The sequence below is a fragment of the Salvelinus fontinalis genome, chromosome 17 (assembly GCF_029448725.1).
Source record: "Salvelinus fontinalis isolate EN_2023a chromosome 17, ASM2944872v1, whole genome shotgun sequence".
NCBI classification, from domain to species: domain Eukaryota; kingdom Metazoa; phylum Chordata; class Actinopteri; order Salmoniformes; family Salmonidae; genus Salvelinus; species Salvelinus fontinalis.
Window position 1 is genome coordinate 20,956,436 of NC_074681.1, and position 18,459 is coordinate 20,974,894.

The 18,459-nt window shown below is 42.0% G+C and overlaps 2 protein-coding genes across 6 annotated transcripts in view; both read right to left on the minus strand.

Moving 5' to 3' along the window:
- Positions 1 to 2,045: 2,045 nt before the first annotated feature.
- LOC129813950 (cytochrome b-c1 complex subunit 10) lies at positions 2,046 to 5,973 on the minus strand. The gene is made up of 3 exons (XM_055866620.1): positions 5,843 to 5,973; positions 5,214 to 5,354; positions 2,046 to 2,770 (listed from the first exon to the last, which is right to left on the minus strand). The coding sequence occupies exons 1-2, from the start codon at positions 5,956 to 5,958 to the stop codon at positions 5,234 to 5,236; spliced, it is 237 nt and encodes a 78-aa protein (XP_055722595.1). The 5' UTR covers positions 5,959 to 5,973; the 3' UTR covers positions 2,046 to 2,770; positions 5,214 to 5,233.
- Positions 5,974 to 8,887: 2,914 nt separating this feature from the next.
- The window catches only part of tcf3a (transcription factor 3a), a 42,275-nt gene continuing 32,703 nt past the window's right edge, over positions 8,888 to 18,459 (minus strand). Inside the window, exons 18-21 of one of the 5 annotated variants that reach the window (XM_055866617.1) lie at positions 17,692 to 17,745; positions 16,782 to 17,023; positions 12,501 to 12,647; positions 8,888 to 11,966 (exon numbers count right to left, since the gene is read on the minus strand). In XM_055866617.1, the coding sequence (XP_055722592.1) occupies positions 12,508 to 12,647; positions 16,782 to 17,023; positions 17,692 to 17,745 (436 nt within the window). In that variant the 3' untranslated portion in view covers positions 8,888 to 11,966; positions 12,501 to 12,507. Of the gene's footprint in view, positions 11,967 to 12,500; positions 12,648 to 13,383; positions 13,632 to 16,781; positions 17,024 to 17,691; positions 17,746 to 18,459 lie in introns of all 5 variants that reach the window. The other 4 variants (XM_055866616.1, XM_055866615.1, XM_055866619.1 and 1 more) reach the window with 4 other exon arrangements.

Genomic DNA, 18,459 nt, shown 5'->3' on the forward strand with positions numbered 1-18,459 from the left:
ACAACCGCAGACACGTGTATGGCATTGTGTGGGCGAGCGGTTTGCTGATGTCAACGTTGTGAACAGAGTGCCCCATGGTGGCAGTGGGTTTATGGTATTAGCAGGCATAAGCTATGGACAACTAACACAATTGCATTTTATCGATGGCAATTTGAATGCACAGAAATATCGTGATGAGACCCTGAGGATTAATGTGAGGCCCATTTTTTTGAAGGTATCTGTGACTAACAGATGCTTATCTCTATTACCTAGTCATGTGAAATCTGTAGATTAGGGCCTTCAATTGACTGATTACACACCACACACGCACACAACCTTGACTAGTTCCTACACACCTCCTCCCTGTAGGCTGTCTCGTCGTTGTTGGTAATCAAGCCCACTACTGTTGTGTCGTCTGCAAACTTGATTGAGTTGGAGGCGTGCATGGCCACGCAGTCGTGGGTGAACAACAAGTACAGGAGGGGGCTGAGAACGCACCCTTGTAGGGCCCCAGTATTGAGGGTCAGCGAAGTGGAGACGTTCTTTCCTACCTTCACCACCTGGGGGCGGCCCGTCAGAAAGTCCAGGACCAAATTGAACTGGGCGGGGTGGAGACCCAGGGCCTCCAGCTTGATGAGCTTGGAGGGTACAATGGTGTTGAATTCTTAGCTGTAGTCAATGAACAGCATTCTTACAAAGGTATTCCTCTTGTCCAGATGGGAAGGGGCAGTGTGCAGTGTGATGGCGATTGCATCGTCTGTGGACTGAATGGGGCGGTATGCAAACTGAAGTGGGTCTAGGGTGGCCGGTAAGGTGGAAGTGATATGATCCTTGACGAGTCTCTCAAAACACTTCATGATGACAGAAGTGAGTGCTACGGGGCGGTAGTCATTTAGCTCATTTACCTTTGCCTTCTTGGGCACAGGGACAATGGTAGCCATCTTGAAGCATGTGGGGACAGCAGACTGGGATAGGGAGCGATTGAATATGCTATTCAACCGATCACTGCCCGCACCTGCTCGCCCATCCAGCATCACTACTCTGACTTAGAATACGTGGACAACTACAAATACCTAGGTGTCTGGTTAGACTGTAAACTCTCCTTCCAGACTCACATTAAGCATCTCCAATCCAAAATTAAATCTAGAATCGGCTTCCTATATCGCAACAAAGCATCCTTCACTCATGCTGCCAAACATACCCTCATAAAACTGACCATCCTACCGATCCTCGACTTCGGTGATTAGCCTCCAACACTCTACTCAACAAACTGGATGCAGTCTATCACAGTGCCATCCATTTTGTCACCAAAGCCACATACACTACCCACCATTGCGACCTGTACGCTCTTGTTGGTTGGCCCTCGCTTCATACTCGTCGCCAAACCCACTGGCTACAGGTTATCTACAAGTCTCTGCTAGTTAAAGCACGGCCTTATCTCAGCTCACTGGTCACCATAGCAGCACCCACTCGTAGCACGTGCTCCAGCAGGTATATCTCACTGGTCACCCCCAAAGCCAAATCCTCCTTTGGTCGTCTTTCCTTCCAGTTCTCTGCTGCCAACGACTGGAATGAACTGCAAAAATCTCTGAAGCTGCAAACACTTATCTCCCTCACTAGCGTTAAGCACCAGCTGTCAGAGCAGCTCACAGAATACTGCACCTGTACATAGCCTATCTATAATTTAACCCAAACAACCACCTCTTCCCCTACTGTATTTATTTTGCTCCTTTGCACCCCATTATTTCTATTTCTACTTTGCACATTGTTCCACTGCAAATCTACCATTCCAGTGTTTTACTTGCTATATTGTATTTACCTCGCCACCATGGCCTTTTTTGCCTTTACCCCCCCCCATTTGCTCACATTGTACATAGACTTATTTTTCTACTGTATTATTGACTGTACGTTTTGTTTATTCCATGTGTAACTCTGTGTTGTTGTATGTGTCGAATTGCTATGCTTTATCTTGGCCAGGTCGCAGTTGCAAATGAGAACTTGTTCTCAACTAGCCTACCTGGTTAAATAAAGGTGAAATAAAAAAAGAAACCCAAAAGCACTGAATATACCTAGGTTACATTACTCGTTTTATTAATGTTTTTCCCCATTATCATCACAAGATTGTGGATAGATTTCAAATGGCTAGGGAAAAATACCAGACAATTTTGTACACTTAATTTGATTAAAACAACCATCATGATCATTAAGAAGTTGGACAAAGGAGGTCCAAGAAAACAAGCCGGGTACCAAAAAGTTTGTGCGTTGAACTAAACTACATCATTGTCATGCCAACAGTTTAGAAGCAGAAACAGACTACCAATAGTAACCAGGCTACACTGAAACGATAATGGTTGATACAGTGAACCGAAAGCAAAGGGAAAAACAGAGACTGTATGATTTTAACTTCATAGCCCTCGCTCTGGAAAATCAAACAGTTAAAACCAACACTTAAGTTAACTGACCCCGAAAAGTAGAATTTCACTCTAAGCTTTAAAATGACAACAAAATTCAATCAAACAAAAAGGGAATAAATATTACAATGTTAATGTCTCAATACATGCATTTCTATTTCCTCCTTGTCATTCCATTGGCTGAGCAATTACCAAAAAAGACAAAATGCACAACACGGTTATTTCAAAATCAGGATGAAAAGTCCATTTAAAATGATTGAAAAAGGTGAAATCAGTGTTCCTCTTCTCTTTGTCCTGGGGTGGAGTTGAGTCCTGGTGCCTGATGGTCTGTTCACACTCTCTCCATCTCTCTTGGCCTGTCTCTGAAAGCACAGATTGACCTACAGGCAAAAAGATTGGGTGGGTGTCACAGTCTCTACTTAATACTTTCAAGGACTTTCCAAATCGACCCGACACTGAGGATCTGAGATTATTACATACTGAAGATGCCAGCAATGAGCAGTATGGTGAAAATTCAACATTTAAATCCAACGGGCAAGGCAGAGTTATCATCCTGTAGGGACACGACACTATTGTCCTTCTCTCAAGAAGCTGGCTCATGTGCAAACCCCTAGTTGGCTTCAATTACACCGCTGCCAGCAATGTTGTGATTGAAGACAACAGCCAGGACCTAAAGCAGCAATTAGCCCTTGATCATGACTCATTTGCATTACATCACACATAAGAGTCATTGGACGAAGGAGTCTTCTGTAGGGGGGAGTTTTGTTAAGAGCCGCGATGCTCAGTCTGAACATTAACATGCATCATTTGCGGTACCGTTTTGGAATCATAAGGACCTTACCATAGAAATCATAAAAACATTGAATACAAATTGATACACACCTTTATAGGGTTCCCACATGGCCATATTTCCATGTTACAACGCTTGTTTAAGGAAAAAAAGACGCGAGTGTGCTAATTAGCTATCTGCGTCGCCAAACACCAGTGTGTAAACGGAAGATAAACGCCAGAAAAGTGTTGTCACTGGAAAGCTGCAACGGTTTTAAAACCGGTTAGAAGAGTAAGTGTGTATTTAGCATTTGTGATAATATTTTGATGTGATATGGAGGGATTTATGTTTCTTGAACCGTAACGCAATTGAGATTCGATTCACATTTAGATGGAGTATTTGTCTGTTTTGGCTTCAAGCCAATTCTCCATTTAAACAGAACATGTAAGGTCCTTGGACTAAGGAATAACTTTAGGCCCATTTAGTCCAATATTGGGCTAATCAGCAGTTGAAACAATGAGGGAGTTTGATTTAGATCCCTGGGCTGTGGCCTGTGACGTGAATGGGCAAAAGCAGTGAGAGAGGAGTGCCCTTCTCAAATCAAACAGTAATCTGCTGCGCTCAGTCATGTTGGAATCAAGGAAAACATCACTTTTCCATAAAATAGATGTTGGAATTTTGAAACTAGTATTCACTGGGAAGGCAGATAAAGCCTTATCAAAATCAATCACTTTTGCATGCGAAACAACAGAATCCTACTCATTACTCCACATGTTTAACCTACGTCACGTTTGCTTTGATGACTTCGCCGTCAGCCAAAGCGGGGCACCTGGCTCACACATGGGAGGCAGCCCGGTCCCAAAACCAATGCAATCAACGCTAACCCGGTTCACCAGGGGAATTAATCGAATCCCCTCAAGAACAAAGCGTACTCCTGGCGCGTTTCAGTAAAAAGCTGAACGGATGGGGCTGTAGAAATGTAACCACTCTCAAATTTATTGAGTTATAAATGCAAGGATTGACAACACAATGATATAAAAATTATAGTTCTACCCATGTTGAGGCTAAATATTGTTTACAAACAGTGGAGTAAAACAAGCTTATATATTTTGGGTTCTGATGGGGTATGTATGACAGTTAACTAAGCTCACGAGGCATTTATAAGTAACATTTGGGAATGGCACGTAAAATGTTGCCAGGGACAACAAAGGAGCCTGATTGGCTGACTGTGCTTTGTTGTTCAAAGTAAAGATCTACGAGCGATTCCAAAATGGCTGTTGTGGCTTCTGCTACCTAGCATGAGGACAAAAGGGCTGTTTAAAAACTAGCAGTACTTCTATTCTTCTTGATTTCGGGTGGGTATAATTTGTGGAACGTTCCAAAAGGAATCTGTTCCAAAAACTTTGTAAAGTACAAGGTTGCCAACAAGCACATACAAAGTTGCATGATCAATTCACCTAGCTAATTAGCTGTCGAATAGGCATCTACTCACCACATAACTTATTCTTAATGCTTGTCCATCGGCTACCAGAGTGAGGGCAGACATTTTTCGGAATAAACGTGGTGAGTGAAAGAAATAGCCCACACCCTACCCGGTATCTTATTCTGCCGCTATACAACTTTGTATGCGTCATTTGTTGGCAACCTTGTTATTTACAAAGTTTTTTGGAACATTCCACAAATTATACCCACCCTTTCCCGCGCGGGCAGCCAAACATTCCGACCTATAGGGAGATATACTGACTGTGACCTGCTGGTCGGAACTATTCTAGCTAGGTTTGACAATCTGTTGCAGAGACACCCTGTAAAAACAGGCAGGGGTGGACTGGGACCAGAAATCAGCCCTCGCATTCCTTAGAGACCTCACACTGGACTATTTTTCCCCCTTGAGGCCCCCATTATTAGCCAGACAATTATATTTTTACCAAAACAACTCAAGCCAGATAGGCCCACTGGGCTAAAAATGGACGGGCCATCCCTAAAAAAAACAAGTCAAGTAAACCACTTTGTAGAGAGCATACCCTTACTGTGATGCTATGTGCACATTTACTCACCTTCAGCCACAGAAACGCCTCTAGTCATCGTTCTTGAATTTGCCGCTGACGTACGGTACATAATCCAAGATCAAGCGCCAGTCAGTGAAGTGTACCAATGCCACCCCTCCAACTGAACCCCACACCGCCAACGTTGGAACCCTGCGTTGGGGGTAAAATTGAATAGGTAATTTACAATCGAGCTAGGGGATTCAGTCAGTTGCACAACTCCTGTGAATCAAAGAGGTGCAGGGCTATCTTAATTGACGTCATCGTCGCCGGGAAACAGTACTTGCCTTGTTCAGGGCAGAACGTCGGATTGCGGTTACTGGCGGCTACCTGCCGCCCCCTAGCTCTAGTTTAAGAATTAGGTACTTAGCTAACTACTTCTCCAATTGATCAAAGTCAGGTCGGCGTTTCTGGCTCACGGCCTTGGCAACCTTCTACGGGTCAATGCTGCGGTTATTAACTAGCTTTGCTACCATACAAGGCACGCAGTAGCCAGTATGCTAGCTAACTAACGTTTCCGGACATGACCTCAGCTAGCTAAGGGTAAAACAGACAAGGGCAAGTCAGAATAAGACATTGCATTGGAAACTTATTTGATCAAATATCAATAGCAAGATGTCAGTAAGCATACACTATCTTACCATGTTCTCGCGATGGAAAAATATTTCTGACCGATCAATTTACCAAGCATGTTGGAGATGGATGTTGTTGCTAACCACCAAGGGAAAACCTGGGGAAACTCTGAGCGCATGCCCATGCGAAAAATGATCTCTACGCCATTTCCGGTTATTTCCGGCGTTATGATACTGATGTTTATTTGGCATTGTATTCATGTAAGAAAACTGTGGCAAGACATCAGTAGATTTATAATTGAACACATTTATGAAGATTTTACACTATTGTGGAGAGATGTACTGCTTGGATTCTTTACATACGATAGAAATAAGCTGAAACATTTTAATGTAATTAATTTAATTATTCTTTTGGCCAAATATCATATACACACATGTAAATTTACTAACAAAAAAACACATTTTCTTACCCTACAAAAAGAAATTGAACTGTATTTTAAGACAGTTAAATACTCTACTAACAAAAAAGGCTGTTAGAATTGTAAGTGTATGTATGTATGTAATTGTAATGTGATATTGTACCCCCTAGCTCGATTGTCCATTATATATAATCTATATATACTTGTTCCCTCATGTACTTTCTGTATTGATTTGTTGTTAATAATAAAACAAATAAAAAAGATACTGATGTTTGTCGAGACTGATGATTTTTACCATTGTGGCTACGACTACAGCGCCATCTAGCAGTTGCGTCGGGGATAAATTTACAACCGTAGTAATTTAGCAAAATAAACAAATTTAGTTAATCTGTCTCCTAACCAGCAAAATCAGTTCCCCTAACCTGCCACGATAATTCTCCTTACCTGCTACTTAAACTAACCCCCAGTGCTGACAAACCATCAGTATCTCCACACCGAAATCTGTGGACTGGAAATAATTTAAAGTCTAGGATTAGTCAAGTTTTTCATTCTCTTTGGAGTCTCAAAAATATAGCTTTAGCTTAGTTATAGTTGATGGAAATTGAATAAACAACCCCAGTAGCCTTCTTTCATATCCATCTTTAGACTGCAATGGAGTACATATATCCATATAAATAATCCTTCAATAAAACAATGCCAGATGAGATCCCTAATATGAGGCGAGATGAGGATTAAAATAGAACAGGTGTATTCATAACGCAGATTGTTGCAAAACGTTTAAAACGGAAGCGAACAAAAACGGAGTGATCTCCTGAATTTGTCCAATAGAAACTCATTTTTCTAAGTTTGGTTCTTAAACGGTAAGGGGTTTCCGTAATGAATACACCCCAGGCCGTTGCATTGATGAAGATGCACGTTCTCGGCCAGGGAAAGATTCCACTATATTTCCTTCATGAGCCTAATCCTTCCAAATGCATGGAGTGAATGAGCATGCACATCAGGGGGGAAATGTGTGGAATCACACTGTACATGGAGATCATTTTTTCAAATATTTTATTTAGTCTGTAACAACAAATGTGGAATAAGGGGTATTAATACTTTGAATGCACTGTAGTCGTGGCCAAAAGTTGAGAACGACACAAATATTAATTTTCAAAGTCTGCGGCCTCAGTTTGTATGACGGCAATTTGCATATACTCCAGAATGTTATGAAGAGTGATCAGATGAACTGCAATTAATTGCAAAGTCCCTCTTTGCCATGCAAATTAACTGAATCCCACCAAAACATTTCCATTGCATTTCAGCCCTGCCACAAAAGGACCAGCTGACATGTCAGTGATTTTCTCATTAACCCAGGTGTGAGTGTTGACGAGGACAAGGCTGGAGATCACTCTGTCATGCTGATTGAGTTCGAATAACAGACTGGAAGCTTCAAAAGGAGGGTGGTGCTTGGAATCATTGTTCTTCCTCTGTCAACCATGGTCACCTGCAAGGAAACACGTGCCGTCATCATTGCTTTGTACAAAAAGGGCTTCACAGGCAAGGATATTGCTGCCAGTAAGATTGACCTTAAATCAACCATTTATCGGATCATCAAGAACTTCAAGGAGAGCGGTTCAATTGTTGTGAAGAAGGCTTCAGGGACACCAAGAAAGTCCAGCAAGCACCAGGACGGTCTCCTAAAGTTGATTCAGCTGCGGGATTGGGGCACCACCAGTACAGAGCTTGCTCAGGAATGGCAGCAGGCAGGTGTGAGTGCATCTGCACGCACAGTGAGGCGAAGACTTTTGGAGGATGGCCTGGTGTCAAGGACAGCAAAGAAGCCACTTCTCTCCAGGATAAACATCAGGGACAGACTGATATTCTGCAAAGGGTACAGGGATTGGACTGCTGAAGACTGGGGTAAAGTAATTTTCTCTGATGAATCCCCTTTCCGATTGTTTGGGGCATCCGGAAAAAAGCTTGTCCGGAGAAGGTGAGCGCTACCATCAGTCCTGTGTCATGCCAACAGTAAAGCATCCCGAGACCATTCATGTGTGGTGTTGCTTCCCAGCCATAGGGAGTGGGCTCACTCACAATTTTGCCTAAAAACACAGCCATGAATAAAGAATGGTACCAACACATCCTCCGAGAGCAACTTCTCCCAACCATCCAGGAACAGTTTGGTGATGAACAATGCCTTTTCCAGTATGATGGAGCACCTTGCCATAAGGAAAAAGTGATAACTAAGTGGCTCGGTGAACAAAACATCGATAATTTGGGTCCATGGCCAGGAAACTTCCCAGACCTTAATCCCATTGAGAACTTGTGGTCAATCCTCAAGAGGCAGGTGGACAAATAAAAACCTATAAATCCTGACAAACTCCAAGCATTGATTATGCAAGAATGGGCTGCCATCAGTCAGGATGTGGCCCAGAAGTTAATTGACAGCATGCCAGGGCGGATTGCAGAGGTCTTGAAAAAGAAGGGTAAACACTGCAAATATTGACTCTTTGCATCAACTTCATGTAATTGTCAATAAAAGCCTTTAACACTTATGAAATGCTTGTAATTATACTTCAGTATTCCATAGTAACATCTGAAGACACTGAAGCAGCAAACTTTGTGGAAATTAATTTGTCATTCTCAACTTTTGGCCACGACTGTACATGGAGAATTGTTTCAATACACACAAAATGAGCCAAGAATCTTAGCATGTTTTCAACCCTTTATTACAATGTTTTTTTTTCTCATTTAGGTATACAAGCTCAAAAAGACAGACATTGAAAAAAAGGTATATTTCTGTTAAAAATGGCACATTTATTGCTACATTACTGTTATATACATGACAGTTCTCAATATCTACTTTATATATATATATATAGATATATATATATAAAAAATAGGAAACTGGAGGCACTTTGAGGACAAATGGATTCTGTCCCCAATGTAAGAGCGACAGTTGGTTTTGTAGCAGTGTGACCGTCTGTTGAAGGGGCAGAGATTGGCAGACCATGAGACCGCAGGCAAAATACTAGTTGTGCGTTTTGACAAGGGAAGTTAAGGATACTGTACTCAACATTTGCAGTTTAATATTAACAAAAATTAACACAAATAACATCAGCAATGTTCAGTTTTCAGATCATTTTTTAAATATATATAAATCCCAAAACAATGTGTCTTCTGTGAGACAGAAGAACCAATGGCAGCTTAGGGTTTTCATCTGGAGGATGGTTATTATGAAAGACAAACAGGCCAAACTGAGAAAATACTGTTGCAATTCAGTATCACTCTGCAGGGAAAAAAATACTGTTTAGTTGATCTCTATAACATCAACTGGCCAGGTCTTGTATAGGTACATACTGAACATGTCAATTTCACATTTTTCATATCAAAACAAAAATGTCTCTGCCCTAGTTAGTAGAAAACAAAGTTGAGAATGTTAAAAAAAAAAAAAAAATTAAGGAAGGATATGGTACTCTGAGTGTTGTCTAAATCAATGTTTTATACGGAAGATAACAGGTCTGGAAACACTCATATCCATTAAATTCTAGAAACTGGTAATAGGGCTCAGTAAATCAAAGTGGACTCAGTTGTTCAGGGATGCCCATCACTAACTGAGAAACAGAGGAAAAGGGTCAAAAACATTACTTTAGATTTTTTATATGTACTGAAACACTTCCCTCCCATGTCAATCGTCTATATCTGTAAAAGGTTCTCTTGGAAAGCCACGCATGCAGTGACAATCACAGTGAAGTTTCAACAGTGACATTTTCAGGCCTGGTGAGTAACTACTAAGAATGATACCAAAGTCAAAAACCTAGCAAGCTGAAAAGGATTGCCATAAAATGAAACTGGTATGAAAAACGTAATACGTTGTTCCTTTTTCAACAATATCAGAGTTTGCACTTAAATGTTTGAGTGACAAAGCTTGCCAATACTTTGACATATCCTTTGATAGTAAGTATGAAGTAGTAACTGGTTTAAATGATTTATACAGACCATCTCCAAATGACCTGTACTTCCAAAATAGTTGGTGGATATTGTAGCCTTATTTGGAGTGTTGGCGTTTACTACTTTCACCCCTTAGCAACTGGCACTTCTTGCTTTTGTCATCATAAAAAAAGAGATTACTACGTTTGGGATGGAAAAAGAGATAGTTTGTTCCTGGCATCTAAAATGAGAGTTCTTACATTTAAACAAGGTAAACAAAAATAAATGCAATCCAAAAGAAAACTCATACAGCTATATTACAAAATAAAAAAAATAAAAAATAACACATCACTTCTACAAAAAGGAGGATCCTTACAGACTTTATAAATTGTTCAAAACGCCCAATGCTTCCTGTAATTTAAGGAACAAAAATTGTTGTCCATAGATGGCAGTTGAACGCATTCAAGGGAAGATCGCTTTGATATTTCAGGACCCACTCCACAAAAACCAACCCTCTTGAAGTCCAACCATTATTCCTTCCATACTCGTCGAAATAACTGTAGTCTACTTAAAAAACAGACATTTCCTTATGTCGTACATAAAATCTTTAAGTACGCATGACATGGCCATATAGGTTTGCCTTGCCAACTGATGACACTTGCTCCACAAACGGGAAGAGAAAGAAATGAAGGCAGGTGTTTGACTCAGTTTGGGGCAGAGGGTACTGACCATGCATCCACATGGCCTGGCTGAAATGGAGGCAGAACAGGAGGGGTAAAGAAGGGTAAGGGAGTGGCAGTGGAGGGGGAGAGGCTTGCTCTGGTTCAGAGCACACACACACTTCCTGCATGTTTCAGTCCAATCTCCCCAAGTCAGAGTGAGGAAGTCTTGAGATGACTGTGTGATCCTGTTGAAAAGTAGGTGAACCGGAAGTGGTTCTCAGCTAGTAGCGAGTCATGACCTGTCCTGGGTCTCTGTATGTGTTGGTGGGTGGGGACACCTTCCTCACTGGGAGTGCTTCCACTCCACCCATGGCAGTAGCAACAAACAGATGAAGAGGACAAAAACGGAAGGTTTGTAGGATTCCTGGATCAAATAAATACCCACCATACAAATCCTTCAGACAGGCCTGTCAGCCCTTACGAGAGGGCAGAAACTTTTTTAAACCATTGTGCTATATAACAGCACTGTGCCTGCCGATTCAATAAGTGTCCCTTCATCACTATGACTGTCCAGTCTTTTACATTCTGGTGGGGTGGCTGGATACCTCAAACTGTACTGTGTTTCAGCCATTTGAGGAAAAAAATGGTGGGGGTGACGACAATTCTAACTCTCCCAAGCCTTGGCGTTATGCATGTATATCAGGCACATAGTTACTCACAGGTTAGATTCTGGTGTCACCTTTGCTTGTAATGAAACTATGACCTTCTTTTCAGGGTGGGAATGGCAGATGACTACCCAAAGGACACAAAATCCTGTTGCTCACATGAGCAATTGATCCAAAAATACTATTTGATCCAAACAAATTTTGCTCCCAACATGTAAAGCAACTTCTCAAAATGTCTTACAAAAACATGACCATTAGGCAGAAAATCATTGAGTTTAAATTTCCTCTTTCTGTGGCCCAGTCTCTCCTTGGAGTTCAGGGTGTGTTAACTGTAAATATTCTTCAAATCTCTGGTGTATAGGGGTGTTCATGGTCAGGAATGTGGCCACTGGCTTTGTCAGTTGTGTGTGTGTGTGTATGCGCTTCTCCACTATATGTGCTATATCGAGAGCGCACCTTTGTGGATTGACGCCCACTGAGATGCATAATAAGACAATAAGGCCACGTCTTCTAAGAGCTGTACAATCAACAGGAGCTGGAAGACAAACGGGGATCGTTATAGTACAACGTCTTTCTGCCATTGAAATCCACTGAAGTCCAAAACAATGTGATTTTTTAAAATGCATATTAAAATACATTCTTGGGATGGAAAAAAACTTTCAGTGTACACTTGTAAAGATAGAGAGTAGACAATACCTTTATATATATAATAATCTTTGAAAACTAAAAATCACCAAAATAAAAGCTAGACAGTCAGGAGAATTCAAATGAATGTAGTAGTAATGATTTTGTTATTATGTTTGAGCAAAAGAACACAGCATTAGCTATGGCATAATTTGTAGATTTGTAGGAAATAGGCTTAGAATGCAAATGTCTTTACACCACCAATATGTTTAGAGGTGTGGCCTCTAAACATGTCAAATTCAGACGGGTCGACCATGCTTATTTCTATGTCCCCTGCCACACCCACCACCTATCCCCCCTTTTGATCCAGAAAAAAAATACATTTTATGCTCACACATGCCAAAACAATACATAGGGTATTGACAGTTACAGTATGACAGCTTACCTGGGTGTTACATATGGTTCACAGAGTTGTGTCCATCGCCGCCTAACCCGGGGTGCCCCCCTCCCATCTGCATCTGGGGGTCCACCCCCGAAACCTTCTCTTCCTCCCTCCGCTTCAGACACGCTGCCTTGGGGTTCAGGTTACGCTCTTTAGGAAGAGGAGACACAGAATCACAGGGGAGAAGTGGATCTACAGGTTCAGGTAAACTGATGGTGAGCACAAGACAATAGTCAAAGATGGACGCAAGGGGCAAAAAACATCAGGTTTCACATACTCTAGTAAACCGAGAAGGGCTTGGGAGGTTAGGCTTATCTACGAACGAGAGATGTTAAAAACAAAAAGGCAGGGAGATGTGACAGGCACGGAAGGTATGATTAAGGTGTAAATGCCACAATATTCTAGATATGAAACAAAATAGAAAAATATATAATTGGAAAATCATGGAGAACAAAAGACCAAACAAAGAGAGGAGACAGCTGGACAGAACAGAGGAACGGCCAGACGGCAGCAGTGAGGTCCCTAAGTGTTTGGCAGAGGTGAAGCCCCTCCTCTTCCCCATCTCTTTTCGGGTTGGGTTTTGTAAGGAATCCTTCCAGAGCTACAGGGAAGCCATACCTCGCACCTGCTTCTCCAGGCTCAGTATTAAGAGCTAGTTGGCTGGGTGGGGCTGGTACTGGATAATTTCCTAAAGGGAGGCCTACCTCAGACCTGCTTCTCCACGCCCAGTATTAAGAGCTAGTTGGCTGGGTGGTACTAGATCTATTCCTAAAAGGGGAGCTACCTCAGATCTCAAGCTCCAATATGAACCCTTTCACTGCCATGCTAGTTGAGTGATAGTTGGCTGGGTGGAGGGTACTGGATAATTTCCTAAAAGGAGGCCTACCTCGGACCTGCTTCTCCAGGCCCATAATGACCTGCGAGGCCTGCTGCAGGATGATGAGTTTGGTCTGGGCCTTGTCGCCGCGCAGGTGCACCTGCACCATCCGGCCCAGCTCCCTGAACGCCTCGTTAATGTCGCGCACGCGCACCCTCTCCCGGACGTTGTTGGCCGAGCGGCGCTCCCGCTCACGCTTCTCCTTCTCCTCTGCCGTCAGGTTGTCGTCGCTGGGCGAGGCCACGCTGCAGCTGCTGCTGAGGAGGGAGGGGGCATTATGGTACACCCCAACACCTGCTGCTTTTACCCACCAAGTTGCCCTTACGGATTTAAGTTACCCCTAAATGCTGACAGTTTTTATGGATAGTTTATGTGGATAGCCAATTGCTGTTCCAGGGCCTGTTCCCATCTTTTGTCTGGCATAGTTAGACCTGATCCTAGACCAGCACTTCCCTACAGCATTCCCTGCACATTACTCTATTCACATCCTAGATCAGACTGCCTGACTGTGACATCATTCAAAGTGCCATATTTGGGCAGTAGGCCAGCAGCAGGAAGTGGTGGTAACCCAGATGGACAGAATGTGTTCCAGGGACGAGGAGGAGGATCACGGATGGATGATCCCGGTGGAGCAGGAGAGCGAGAGAGAGAGCGGATGGATGGACAGCGAAGGACGCGGTAACAGAATCCTTTTGTTTTTACACGGAGGAATCCTGAGACGAGCACTACTGTTACTGCTATTGTCCATTAACGCATCTTTTAAGACCTCACAAATGATATTTGCAACCGGGAATGTTTTTTTTTATACCCAAAGCATGTTTTTCCATCACTTCTTGGGAGACTTTCAATTGGCTAAACAGCGACTTAAGGTTATTTTGTCAAATTGAGTATTTAAAATGTTGAGTTACGGGTTGATAACCATCATACCAAATGTTCCAAATGTAATCTGACAGAACCCAGACCAACAGTCTACATCTCCTGCTGATCAGGACCCAGGAGTGTATTCACAGGTGATAATATGAGGGTTTGGGGGCTGTCAGTGAGGAGGAAAGAAGACCAAGAAAGAGAGGGAGAGGAGGAAAGACAGCAACACACCCTCTACCAGGTCTAGAGAATGGGAAACAGGAACACAGAGATAAAGAAACAGAGAGAGAGCTATATGCTGGTGCCTCATGTTAAATACATCAGCGGTCAGAGATGTATTATCTGAATGAGAGGAAGCTGAAATCACTGCTGCCATCTGCAAAAGGAAATGACAGAAAGAGAGAGATGGAGATGGTATTTCGAGGACTTCAATGAAATCATTAAATTAAAAATGTAACATTTGACGAATAAGGGCATGCAACACAGAGACACTGCAATACGAAAGTGAAGTGAGTTAATACATTGAGGAATGGGATAGGAGCAGAACAGTGAGCCCCTCTCATCCAATCACAACCCATATCTGCATCTGTATAGCCAATCAGCAGGCAGAATACAGGGGGCTCAATGCTGTAACTTGGGAATGGTGACACGTTGCACTAGGCCGTTAACATTATACTCAACCTGGAGCAGCAAGTCCGAGGTCAGAGTGTATTAGAAAATGTTGAAAATGTTGGAATACTCTGACAAAAAAAATCTTTGCACTTCACTTTGGGCCATTACCCAAAGCTGATCAAATGAATATAGAAGTCATTATCGGGGCCTGAAATAATTGTAACAGTGTAAAAAGCTAACAAACATAATGGGTTGTTAAACCGTGTTGCTATGGCCTCATAAGAAGCACAGTGATGGGAGACAGCGATAGAAGCGTATAAGGGAAATCAGAAATATAATGTTAATGGGTCGTTCCACCAAATGAGTTCCTTTTGCATCCCTTTGATATTTTAAGTAGAAATTTTGCACAAATATAGAATTTTAAAAGCCTGTTATTTTAGTGGCCTTTAATATAGATCACATGGAGAATTCAATCAGATTTTTTATATGAATAGACTTGCTAAAGTGCAAAATTCAGCATTTTGACATGTTTCTCCGTGCAGCCTCTGACTTCTAGGAAGATTTTAACCCTCTTAAGCAACATTTCTCCAAGTTCTCACCATCATTGTGAAGTGCTAGCCTTTTTGTTACATTGACAAAGTCATTTCTGAAGATTAATTATTTCATGCAATTAGTGATTCATTTAAGTCGGTCCCTCATTTTAAGGTCAACCCTCTTACGCGACTTGAACTCTCGTTTTAATATGGTGAAACTATTCCTTCAATATTTTTTTCAAAAGAAACATCTACTAGTCAAATGATAGTGTAAATGTAGGTGATCTGATTCTACTCTTTTTGTCCATTTGCTGTTGTTTTGTGGTGGAAAACTGAGCTGGTCAAGCGTAACACTTCAACCCTGTTACACATAGAAATGTTTTAACAATGAAACTTTGTGAAGCTTGCATTCAATTGCCTCTCCCTGTTGCACACAAGTTTCTAAGCTTCCCACCATCACAAGGGGATTTATGGCTGATTTAACATGAATTTGTCCACCTGGTTACTTCGGCTAGTAATTATGTAGTATATATTTTTCTTTGTACCTCTTGATGTGAAAACATGTTTTTTTATTAAGTTGAACATGTGCCCTTTATGACAGAATCTCAAAATTATGAGAATTCCAAAAGTTTAACACTTTTTTTATTTTATATATTTATTTATTTTTTACTTTTATTTAACTAGGCAAGTCAGTTAAGAACAAATTCTTATTTTCAATGACGGCCTAGGAACAGTGGGTTAACTGATTTGTACCTTGTCAGCTGGGGATTTGAACTTGCAACCTTTCGGTTACTAGCCCAATGCTCTAACCACGAGGCTACCCTGCCGCCCCACTTCTCAAAAGGCACCGAATTGGTGGAACGCCCCTAATATAGTGGAGGGGGAGGCAGTCACATGAAGCAGCCCAGACAGACAGACCCATGCTGTTTAGATCAGGCAACACATACGACACCAAACCAGACATGAATCCAGTGGTAGGTTGTATGTGTGCGAACAGCAGCAAAGCCTCAAAGGAACGGAGAAGGGGCCACATCCCAAACAGTCTAAATAGCTTCCTTTCCACGTCCCGTTTTCTCCTATCATAACAAACAACTAGATGGTTGGAAACTTGTCTTATGGGAGCATCTCAATACTTGAAAGTGGCCTCATCGCCTAGTCTGCTCTCTATCTGCAATGATCTAAAAACACAGGACAGGTGAAAGCAATATGACTGACACCTTTCCAATGACTTCACATCAATGAAGGAAAAGAGACAAGGAAAGCAAACCACTCAAGAGTATGGAGACATCCCAGGGCCTTTACCCTGAAGGATACTAGAAGGCATCAGAGAATTGGGACGCGGCCCTACCCTGGTTCTTTGTCCCGTCTAAAACTGGACCCCAGTGACAGCACACTGACCTCGGACTTGCTGCTCCAGGTTGAGTATAACATTAACGGCCTGGTGCAGAATGAGCAGTTTGGTCTGGGGTTTCTCATTAGTCAGGTGAAGCTGACACATGCGCCCCAGCTCCTTAAAGGCTTCGTTGATGTCCCGCACGCGCAGACGCTCACGGGCATTATTTGCCACCCGCCGCTCTTTCTCCCGCTCTTTCTTCAACTCCGGCGGCAGATCCTCGTCATCCTCGTCCTCATCATCGTGACTGATGAAGAGTCAATGTAGGCCAAGGGGGGAGGTTTGGTTGGAAGGGATAGAAGACATATTTACTAAAGTGGACAAGACTATTACGTTCTGTTCTAATCACTTGCTAGAGAATGATTAAATGCTTTCATTCTGGGAGTGCTGTACTACAGTTTCTGGACCATTATGACAAAGAATAAGCTCTTCATTCTTTTAACAAGAAAACAGGACTTTATATAATCCTAACATACTCTAGCAAACTCATATACAACATACAAACATCTTTTCTTTATCAATGTAGAAAATGTTATGGTAAAAGCCAGGTTCATGTGCTGTAATAGCTGTGAAATGATAAAATCCAATTTCATCTAGGTTCAAGTCATCAAATTGACAATTCAAATTCATAATATACTTACGCCATCAGTTATTAAACCTGGGGTATCCCCTTCAGAGCTTGTGTGTTATAATTGCAAGATGATACAAACCTTCACTCAAGGCACCAACAACGGCACGGCTCAAGGAGCGAGAAAAACATTTGCTATGCCTGAGTAAATTGTTTATGCTGAAATTCTGCCGACCAGGTATAAATAAATAGATGTCAGTTTATAATTATTCTCACATTTTATTTGGTGTCTATATTTCTGGCCACACCCCCTGAGGTGAGGCGCACATGACTGCATACAGACTTACTCTGCTCCCGTGTCTGATAGGGAGGAAGAGAAGGTCTGGAAGGAGAACGTCTCTCTGAAAACAACGGTAGACACGAGGGCACACATGATAACAGTGCTAAGGAGAATCACCTCTTTTTGGATGCTGGGGCCGTGTTAGGTTGAAATAGAGAGGGTAAACCTGCACTCCCTGAATGGACATAATCATTTTCAACAGATGTCTTGAAAATGATCAAATAAATCCTGATAACGTTCAGTGAGAGTTTACCCCCTTTATAATAACAGCAGCACAGTCCCCAGGACAAATCATTGAGCCACATTCGCTAGCCTAAGCTAACAAGATGGTTAAACAGATCAAAATATCCCACTTCCGATACCACAACAATCACCTAGTGCTTAGGTTTTGACGGGAGTTTTATTTACTTTGTAAATAGCACTGCACAAACACTAAAAAGAGACTGGAATGCAGTATGGTGTCAAAATGACTTAATTTGATCAATGTGCCAACTGATCAGACAATTTCTACACGGTAATACCTGCCAGAAAACTTTGATCTGAATCCTAACTTAAACAAGCACTTAATGTAAACTTCCAGGTAAATCATGCATTGACGACGACGACTTGCCTGAACATAGAAGTCCTATAATTGCATCTCAAGAGAGTGCCTGACTGATTTCAGTCATATTAATGTGTCATTGTCATTGGCTAAATTCCCAATCTGGCCCTCAAACCATCATGGTCACCTAATAATCCCCAGTTTACAATTGGCTCATTCATCCCCCTCCTCTCC